The sequence below is a fragment of the Neoarius graeffei genome, chromosome 15, assembly GCF_027579695.1.
Source record: "Neoarius graeffei isolate fNeoGra1 chromosome 15, fNeoGra1.pri, whole genome shotgun sequence".
NCBI classification, from domain to species: Eukaryota; Metazoa; Chordata; class Actinopteri; order Siluriformes; family Ariidae; genus Neoarius; species Neoarius graeffei.
This window is the reverse complement of record NC_083583.1, coordinates 33,281,045-33,291,999: the sequence shown is the minus strand read 5'-3', so window position 1 is coordinate 33,291,999 and position 10,955 is coordinate 33,281,045. Positions and strand designations below refer to the sequence as shown.

General features: G+C 38.3%; 1 protein-coding gene across 1 annotated transcript in view; it reads left to right on the top strand.

Annotated features, from left to right (window-relative positions):
* LOC132899356 (arf-GAP with coiled-coil, ANK repeat and PH domain-containing protein 2-like) overlaps positions 1-6,954 on the top strand; it is a 111,169-nt gene extending 104,215 nt beyond the window's left edge. Inside the window, exon 23 of the mRNA XM_060941155.1 lies at positions 4,968-6,954. Within this exon, the coding sequence (XP_060797138.1) occupies positions 4,968-5,047 (80 nt within the window). The 3' untranslated portion in view covers positions 5,048-6,954. The remainder of the gene's footprint in view (positions 1-4,967) is intronic.
* Positions 6,955-10,955: the final 4,001 nt, after the last annotated feature.

Here is a 10,955-nt window from a genome sequence, read left to right as displayed (position 1 = left end):
TCTCACTTAAAAAGATGAGAGAGGCCTGTAATTTTCATCATAGGTACACTTCAACTATGAGAGACAAAATGAGAAAAAAAATCCAGAAAATCACATTGTCTGATTTTTAAAGAAATTTTGCAAATTATGGTGGAAAATAAGTATTTGGTCAATAACAAAAGTTCATCTCAATACTTTGTTATATACCCTTTGTTGGCAATGACAGAGGTCAAACATTTTCTGTAAGTCTTCACAAGGTTTTCACACACTGTTGCTGGTATTTTGGCCCATTCCTCCATGCAGATCTCCTCTAGAGCAGTGATGTTTTGGGGCTGTCGCTGGGCAACACGGACTTTCAACTCCCTCCAAAGATTTTCTATGGGGTTGAGATGTGGAGACTGGCTAGGCCACTCCAGGACCTTGAAATGCTTCTTATGAAGCCACTCCTTTGTTGCCCGGGCGGTGTGTTTGGGATCATTGTCATGCTGAAAGACCCAGCCACGTTTTATCTTCAGTGCCCTTGCTGATGGAAGGAGGTTTTCACTCAAAATCTCACGATACATGGCCCCATTCATTCTTTCCTTTACACGGCTCAGTCGTCCTGGTCCCTTTGCAGAAAAACAGCCCCAAAGCATGATGTTTCCACCCCCATGCTTCACAGTAGGTACGGTGTTCTTTGGATGCAACTCAGCATTCTTTCTCCTCCAAACACAACAAGTTGAGTTTTTACTAAAAAGTTCTATTTTGGTTTCATCTGACCATATGACATTCTCCCAATCCTCTTCTGGATCATCCAAATGCTCTCTAGCAAACTTCAGACGGGCCTGGACATGTACTGGCTTAAGCAGGGGGACACGTCTGGCACTGCAGGATTTGAGTCCCTGGCGGCGTAGTGTGTTACTGATGGTAGCCTTTGTTACTTTGGTCCCAGCTCTCTGCAGGTCATTCACTAGGTCCCCCCGTGTGGTTCTGGGATTTTTGCTCACCATTCTTGTGATCATTTTGACCCCACGGAGTGAGATCTTGCGTGGAGCCCCAGATCGAGGGAGATTATCAGTGGTCTTGTATGTCTTCCATTTTCTAATAATTGCTCCCACAGTTGATTTCTTCACACCAAGCTGCTTACCTATTGCAGATTCAGTCTTCCCAGCCTGGTGCAGGTCTACAATTGTGTTTCTGGTGTCCTTTGACAGCTCTTTGGTCTTGGCCATAGTGGAGTTTGGAGTGTGACTGTTTGAGGTTGTGGACAGGTGTCTTTTATACTGATAACGAGTTCAAACAGGTGCCATTAATACAGGTAACGAGTGGAGGACAGAGGAGCCTCTTAAAGAAGTTGTTACAGGTCTGTGAGAGCCAGAAATCTTGCTTGTTTGTAGGTGACCAAATACTTATTTTACCGAGGAATTTACCAATTAATTCATTAAAAATCCTACAATGTGATTTCCTGGATTCTTTCCCCCCATTCTGTCTCTCATAGTTGAAGTGTACCTATGATGAAAATTACAGGCCTCTCTCATCTTTTTAAGTGGGAGAACTTGCACAATTGGTGAATGACTAAATACTTTTTTGCCCCACTGTAGGAGATGTTTAGGTGCAGAAACTACTCTGCATTGTTCAATTTATGGTACTGATTTTTTTTTAGTGTGCAAGTGACAACTTGGCGCTGATGTCGTACAGTCCAGCGGAGCACTGCATATCCGCGCTTTGGGGAAAGCCCTGATTTTACGATTCTGGAGATTGCCGAAGCAAGTGAGCAACAATGTCACTTGATCACCATGGGGCGTTTGACCTACTTTTAACCAAAACAAATTGGCATGTGCAAACATGGCGGACTCTGCTCTCCTGCTAACTAAAAAGAAAAGGAAAGCCTGCCTAGTGAGTGCAACTGCAAGATAGAGTAAGGTTAGATGACCTGGCAATTTTTTGGACAGATAACTACATCATTCTAGCTAGTGCTTAGCTATCTTAGCCTTAGAATACATGGACTCGACTCCACGGTAGCGAGTGTGGAGTTCTACACCTAATGTTTTGATCTTGCAGAGGAAAAAAAACACCACCACAAAAGCAGTAATAGAGAAAACATGTATTTGTCTTTTGTTTCACAGATCTATTCACAAAGGTCAGCCACAAATTACATACCTGTGACTCAAAACTCTCCCAGGTCGATGATGTAGCGTCATGATATTTTCTGTGCGTTGCCATCTTGGTGTGACGCAGTTCCATAATTATGCTAATTAGTTAAAGCTCCTCACATTCGGCTGTTTCCGTAGGGCCATACTGTTTACCTCAAGAGGTAGGAAAACTGTTCCAAAATGAAGAAAAGCGACCCTCACCACATCAAAATGATCACATCTCAGCCGCATGATATTGTTCTTGCGATACATAGGAAAATGCCATGCACAATAAATAAATAAAAATGGAAATTTCAGATGACTTTGCAGTCAGCACCTTTTAAACGCACTAATGAGCTCCGTTTCTCTTAAAATGTTCTGCAGTCATTGTGATTGTCATGAGCAGCTTCTCAAATTGGAAACTTTTTGATTTACCTTTACATTCTAAAAGATTTACGAATCTAAGATCCAGAAAACTGGTAAAGAAACAGACCTTTCTATACATTTGATTAGGACATGAGAGCTTTTTAAAATTCATACTCTAACCATAATATGAAAACTGGTTAGTGTTAGAACTCAATACTAACTGGGTGATATGATGTTAATATCATGATAAATTGGGTCACAGTGCACTTTTCTGACATTGCAGGTATCTCTTGGGTATTTCTAACATTTTGTTTTTCGCAATAGCAGTGACAAACTCTGATTAGAAGCAGCTGATTTGATAATATTTTTAACAGAACCTTTAAAATTGTATTTTTTTATTAGCAAAATTGATTCAAATTATTAGAAGTTATTTTTTTTATTTATATTCGATTTAAATTTATTTTTGTAGACATTGTAGGCAAGCAACTTTATGTATGAATGTGTTATGTATAGTGGGGAGCGAATGTCTGGGACGGACACACACACCATTTAAAATGAGAAATAATCAAAGATTTAGAATTTTGAAATATTTAAAACAGGGAAAGTAAATGTTCATTATCTTTATTTAATATTCAAGATTCGGCACTATTTTAGGTCCCCATTTAAATCTAAGCAAAAGTTTGTGATATTGGCCGAGTTAACTGCTTCATACAAAAGATCAGATTTTCCTCATTCCTAATCTTTTCTATCCAAACATGATTCACACAACACGCTGATGGTTTGGATCTAAAATGGACCATTAGCTTTTACAAACTTGTGGAGTCCATATCAGCTCAAGTGCAGCCCGTCATTAAAACAAAAAAGGGGACGTACTGAATGCTAAGAAACTGAAGTTCCTGTCCAGATTTCTGCTTTTCACTCAGGTTGTTGTCGATATATTTTATATTGAAAGTTGTTGCGTTAAATTAGAAAAGATTGTAAAATAGAAGCACTTTCACGCGTGATCTCAGACTTTTGAACCCTGCTGTATTATTATTTTTTTTTATTATTATTATTTTTTTAAGTGTTGCATTTACTTTTTGTAAATGCAACACTAATATATTGCTAGCAGTCTGCTGTTATATCGTACATCATATGGTATTTTTGTCATATTGCTCACTCCTCATTAGTACTCACTGTCTAGAAAAGAGCATGTGATTTGAGACATGTGGTGCTATACTGCCCCCACTCTTTAGTATTGCAGCATCATAGCATAGGTATCATGGCAGTAATTTCTGAGCAACACTCCAAAAGACTCCAGGATATGCGTGACTGCCATCTTTGCGTACGTGTGCACATAGTTAGAAAAAAAATCAACATAAAAAAGGAATAGAAATCGATAAAGTGTACAATGTATCGTTCTTTAATAAATAAATTATAATTGTCAAATTGCTGGGAGTAAAAGCACACTTCAGGGCGTGCAGTGGTACTGTTGATTTTGATTGTTGAGTCACGCACTGTTGATTTAATTAGTTTGTGTGTGTTTAGTCCTGGATTGCTGTAGAATAAGTCCGTCAAAGCACTACAAACCATGAGGGTGATTTATAAAGGTTATAAAGTGGCATGACACCTTAACGCCAAGCACTTTATCTGTGTTAATGCAGACGTTAATGCTCGTAAAAACATTCCCGAGTTATTTCATTTAGAACTGCACCTATTTATAGATCTGTTTTAGATATATTTTATATACATTAAATATTCTCCGTGATGGTGTCTGTATGATTAGCACCATTTTTTTTTTAGCTGTAAATGTGCAATTTTATCAGTATGCAAATTCTACTCTTTATCTCGAGTAGCACAAAACACACACCACACATCTTATTACAGATGAAATAATTTTTAAACTTGATTTGTGTATTTTATTTATTTATTTTTATGGCAAGTGACCTTTGTATACTTTTTTTCTGGTCTGTGAAATATTAATGTGAAAATATAAATAATATATTTATTTATTAGAGACTATTGAAGACAGTTGAATGTATATTATATGCAAAGGAAATTGTGAAACTCATTGTTTTATGTGCCAAATGAGTTATAATAGTGCAGATGAAACACAGTAGAGAATTGTGTTCACAACTCAGTCCTCTACCGTGTGGATATATAAATTGTGTGCACACACTGACGTGCTGTTTCTGAGACTGACGCACTTTTTGTCATTAATGAGTGACGCATGCAAATCCTTTAACATTTATAAGATGACCTCCAATAAACATGTCTGTTTCTCTACACACTTCCTCTACTTCCTGTTTTCTTTCCTCCCGTTTTTCCTCTCCGCTGATTGGCTGATGAGCTCGGAGAGCCCAGGTATGACTTCTTGTTCTCCATTTTCCATCTTTCGCCTCGTTTTTCCAGCCTTCACTTCTGCAGGGTGCATCTATCCCATTTCCATTTTAAGATGCCTATACTTTGTTTGTTTGTATTTATTTATTTATTTATTTATTTATTTGGGGTTTTTTTGTTTGTGTTCCTCAGGTGATGAAACGTACCAGGACATTTTCCAGGATTTCTCTCAGATGGCATCAGATGATCCAGATAAACTCCATCGCTTCTGATAGATTTCTTTGCTCCTGTTTTGATCATGCAGTACGATGTGTGGTTTGTTTTGTGTTTTTTTTTTTTTTTCCTCCCAGTTACATCTGAAACATTTTAATGTTTTTAAATTTCTCAAAATACAGAAACAACTTTTACACCAAAGATAAATTGTTAGAGCAAAGCAAGCTGTATACCAGATATAATGACCAGTTCTGAGTCACCCAAGTGTTAATATTTACTGTAGGTCTACATTATTACTGCATGATCTCCAGTTTTATTTTAGTCCATATTTGAACTCCCACATATTTCATTTTCTCTTTTTGTCACATTGTTGGAAGTTTGGGGTAATTTTTGGGAGAATCACTCAGCATGTGTGGGCGTTAATTTTGTATGAATTATAGAATGTAATGTACTATATTATTCATGATAATGCTATAGCCACATATTGGATTATATTCCTCTTTTTGTTCTGTAGTGACATTCTGTTTTGAGTGGTGTTGCACGCTTTTTTTTTTTTGAAGTCATATCACGATGTTCAGTTTAGTTCATCATGGCCTGGTTTTATTTTAAATTATTTATCGTTGTTCTCACCATACCAATAAGTTCTGAGAGTTTCTTTTTTGCTTGTTTTGTTTAGATTTTTTTTAAGTTGTTAAACTCTCAAATGATCATCATGAAGCTCTTTTATTGTAGCGCTTTTATGATCTGTAAGATATATATGTACACATCTGTAGGATGCTATTTCTACACAAATATGTCGGATATGAATGTTTATTGGTATTCTTGTGACCGTTGGAACCTGGTGCTTTCTGCAGAGTCAAATTTAATTTTAAACAATGTAAACTTCAACTCGATAATGTAACTCAGTTTTATCAGATATTATACCACAGCAAGGCGCAGGTGTTTCTGGATGTTAAACATTTTACATTTATGCTGAAGGAATTCATTAGCAACGTTCTGAATAGGTTAATTGTGGGCCTCAGTGCAGAGCTATAGAAGTAAAGTTCATGCAGTAAACGGGTGTATAATGTGGATTTTATGTGCATACGTGATGCAAATCTGTCTGCTTTCCTCAGTTTTTTTTTTTCTTTGCTCATGTCCACATTTTCTTATTTTTTCTAAGTTTTTTTTCTTTTATACCATCTCTTAAGCTATTTGTCTTTCTTTTTTTCCATTCTTGTTTTCTTCATGTTCCTTGGTTTTACCTCCTCTGTTATTCCTTCATCACTAAGTGGTGGAGCCATTACATTTTTCATCTGTGCGTCCAGCTGAGATTCTTCTTCAGTCACCATCTTCAAAATGAGTAGTTTAATGTTTGTAGGATTTATATGCAGTTATATTTGTAATCAGCAGGTGACCTGATAAGAATTTTTGATACTGATCCATAGGCACAGCAAGGTCGAATGTTTTTGAGGTAGTTTTCTTCAATAGCTTCCTACTCCTTTAAAGTATCTTTTAAAGAGAATTCAGATGTACAGTCATAAAGACTAGATTTGTTGGCTTGGGGCCATCCTCATTCTACTTGTTTCTCCATCTCCCTCACTTCTTCCTTTTTTTCTGTCCCTCTTCTTTGTCTTGCTTACTTTTTTTTCTATTTTATTCCCTTTTTATTTTGTCTCTTTGTCGCTCTCTCTCAAATTTCTTCCTTCACCTGGATTAGCTCATTAGACTTAAACAGAATTGTATAATGTGCAGTATAGACATGTTACATGTGTTAAATCTGCATCACTTTTTTCGTTCTTTTTCATGTAAATTGTGTACATGCATTTGCTTTGTGCTTACATATGAAATGGTGGTACTTTAAATGAGTTGCTTGGTGCTTTTAATGTTGTGATTAGATTCCTGCAGGGGGAGAGGGGTTCATTTGTTGAAGAAGCTGTATGATTTCTATGATTTTTTTTTTTTTTTTATAAAGCATTTTATTCTCTTGGCTGTAATGATGCACTGCCCCTTTTTTTTAAGTAGTAGTAGTGATGGTGGTGGTCTATGTGTAATATAACACAGCTCTCACTTACCAAGGCATGGACTCCACAAGGCCTCTGAAAATGTACGAACCAAGACATTAGCAGCAGATCTTTTAAGTCCTGTAAGGTGGGGTCTCCATGGGTCAGACTTGTTGTCCAGCACATCCCACACATGCTCAATTGGACTGAGATCTGGGGGATTTGGAGGCCAAGTCAACACCTTGAACCCTTTGTCATATTCCTCAAACCATTCCTGAACATTTTGCGGTGTAGCAGGGTGCATTATCCTGCTGAAAGAGGCCACTGACATTAGGGAATACTGTTGCCATGAAGGGCTGTACTTGGTCTGCAGCAATGTTTAGGTAGGTGGTACATGTCAAAGTAACATCCATGTGAATGCCGGGACCCAAGGTTTCCCAATAGAACATTAATTGCCCAGAGCATCATACTGCCTCCACCAGCATGCCTTCTTCACATAGTGCATCCTGGTGCAATCTCTTCCTGCACCCAGCTGTCCACACGATGTAAAAGAAAATGTGATTCATCAGACCAGGCCACATTCTTCCATTGCTCCATGGTCCAGTTCTGATGCGCGTGTGTCCATTGTTGGTGCATTTAGCAGTGGACAGGCATCAGCATGGTCACTCTGACTGGTCTGCAATTACAGTCTTATACACAGTAAGCTGTGACAGTAAGATGTTCCATCATAGACAGCATTAACTTTTTCAGCAATTTGTACTACAGTAGCTCTTCTGTGGAATCAGACCAGATGGGCTAGCCTTTGCTTGCCATGCACATCAGTGAGCCTTGGGCACCCATAACACTGTCGCTGGTTCACCAGTTGTACTTCCTTGGACCATGTAAGTAGAAACCACTGCATACCAGAAACACCCCACAAAATGTGCCATTTTGGAGATGCTCAGAGCCAGTTATCACCCCATCACAATTTGGCCCTTGTCAAAGTCGCCAAAATGGCCAGATCAGTTCAAGCTGACAGGAAAGTTGGAGTAACTCAGTCACTTTTTACAACCATGCTGAACAGAAAAGCATCCTGCTAAACCTTGAGGACGATGGGCTAGAACAGCAGATTACATTTGGTTCCACTCCTGCAAACAAGAACAGGAATCTGAGGCTACAGTGTGCACAGACTCGCCTAAATGGAAGAGGTGACAATCGGGAAAAGACCAGGTGATGGTTTTACTTACAGGTGTTTCTGATAAAGTGGACAGTGAGTGTATAAAATATTACTGGATGCACTTATGGGTTTTTTTTTCTTTATTTCATTCTTACTGTCTCTAATTTCCTTTTTGTCTTCCACCCTCCTTTTGTTTTTCTTGCTTTTTCCTTTTTTGTTTTTGTTCTTTCTATTTCCTCTTTGCTTTTCCTGTTTCTTTCCTTACACCTATCCTTATTACCTACCCAAAACCATCCATCCTACTAACCCATCCAGTCTTTAACTGTTTTAAAAAAAATAATAAAAAAAACTCCACAGATCATCCTTGGTATGAACCAAACCAATAGAACCCCAAAAAGGAATCACATGGACCCCTTGGCTTGGCTTCACAGAACCCTTTATAAAGTGTATTTTTTTTATTATTATTATTATTTTAGTTTTAGGCAACATGGTGGTGTAGTGATTAGCACTGTTGCCTCACAACAAAAGGGTTCTGGGTTCGAGCCCAGTGGCCAATGGAGGCCTTTCTGTATGGAGTTTGCATGTTCTCCCTGTGTCTGTGTGGGTTTCCCTCACAGTCCAAACATGCAGGTTAGGCTAATTGTTGGGTTTCACATGACGTCACAGCCGCCTCATTAGTTATTCAAAACTTTAGCTGGTGGTCTACCAAAGCTCAGTTGACAAAGCGTTTGTACAGAGAAGGTGCGTTGCTCACATGAAAAATGCCTTAGGCTTGCATTTTTTTTTTTTAGGTTGCTCGAATCTATCAAACCGTGAAACTGATAAGTTTCTTCAGGGTTCCCCATGAACTAATTAAAAAAGGGTGAACAAACACAGGATTTCACAAAAAGACATCAAGAAAGGTGGCTTTTGAACGTCTCGCTGAAATCAAAGGGAGCTGAATTGAAGTGTGCTCGAATTTGCAGTGATCACTTGGTGAAAGGTTTGAAGTTTTCGAGATTGTATGACAAATCCTTCTTTCCCAGACTGTAGGGGTCGATTCCATTGCACAGAGCAATCTCCTGAATATATCTAAAGCGAGCAGTGACTTCTAGGTTACGAGCATACTTGAAGTTATCGCTAGTTGTTTGCACTACGGCAGCCGTTTAGACCACCAGCTATTTCACTTCCAGTAAAACCGCTAAGAAAAGTCACATGACTGAAACCCAGCAATTGGTGGCTCTAAATTGACCGTAGGTGTGAGTGTGAATTGGTTGTTTGTCTCTGTGTCGGCCCTGCGGTGACCTGGTGGCTTGTCCAGGGTGTACCCCACCTCTCGCCCATAGTCAGCTGGGATAGGCTCCAGCTTGCCTATGGTGGCAGTGGTTATGGATGTGGTTTATCTGTGAGTTTTCATCCCAGTGAATATTTGGGGATTTTGAAATGAAGCTGCTGTAATGACCACTAGATGGTAGAATGTGCACAAAAAGAAACCTAATGACTTTGTCACTCATTCATCTCACCAGGTTTTTTTGTTCATTTGTTTTGTTCTGACAAAATTCTCAAATTTGGATGCCATAAGTTCAGAAATCAAACCTGTATTAATATGAAATGCATCAATGACTTCAATTAATTAATTACTTTAATCAAAACCTTTAAGGAATGGTGGTGCAGTTGTTAGCACTGTTGCCTGGGGTTCGAACCTCATGGATGACGGGGGGCCTTTCTGTGTGGCGTTTGCATGTTCTCGTCGTGTCTCCATGGGATTCCTCCCATCTCAAGGACATGCAGATTAGGTAAAAATAAAATGGTTGAACTTGTACGTCGCTGTGGATAAGAGCATCTGCTAAATGCCTGTAAAGTAATTTACTTTTGTAAAATTTAATTACTGATTAAATGGATATGATTTGGGACATTATGCCATATGTGTGAGAACAAGGCCACAATGTATAATGTAAATGTGTGAAATATCATGTACAAAGATCTGTAAAATATTGCAGACGTGTTTAAATCAGTGGGGTCAAACATCAACCCACATGGAGATTGAAAACAGCCCACATGTCGATCAAAGAATGTCCGGTGCGTCAACCATTATCACAAAATGCAATTTGCCATCTATCCACTAAGTGGTGACAACCTACTTCAAGTAAACAGCTAGCTATTCATTATTAAAAAGAAAGATTGCGAGCTAGTTTCTTGCTGTCAAGATGTTGTCAAAGAAAATGAAATTTGATGGAGTTAAAGCTCTCAGGAAAAGTGGACCAAAGTCTACTTGTTTTGGGAAGTTAAGAGTAAGCCGATTTTGTTTAATTTACCCACAGCTCTGTTCTTTCTCTCTCTCTCTCTCACACACACACACACACACACATACATATATATACACAGTTTTTGAATGGTGAGGACGGGCAAGTTCTTATACTGAATGTAAATTGTTGACTGCACCTATTTTCATTAATGTTAGTAATTCTACTGTATGTTGCCTATTAAAAACATCAAACAAAACACACTGGAATATACTTGATTATTCTATCTGCATTCACTGGATATGAGCAATCGCGTGCTCTGATTGGCTACTCTACTACTAGGCTATCAGCTCATATACCGTGAGTAGAGAAAAACAAAATGGCGGAGTGTGTTGCTGAACCAACTGAGGACGAAATAAAAACTCTACTCGAAAACAAAACCCCAAAAAATACAAAAAAAAGCAACAAAATATAGAATAAAAGTGTTTGATGGTAAGAACGTATCTTTTTTTTTTCTTCAAGAATTATCAGTATGCTACTGTCATTTTGCAGGTTTGTTTACATTCTAAGCGGAAATGATTTTATCAGACATTTTGTCTAAGGTTTT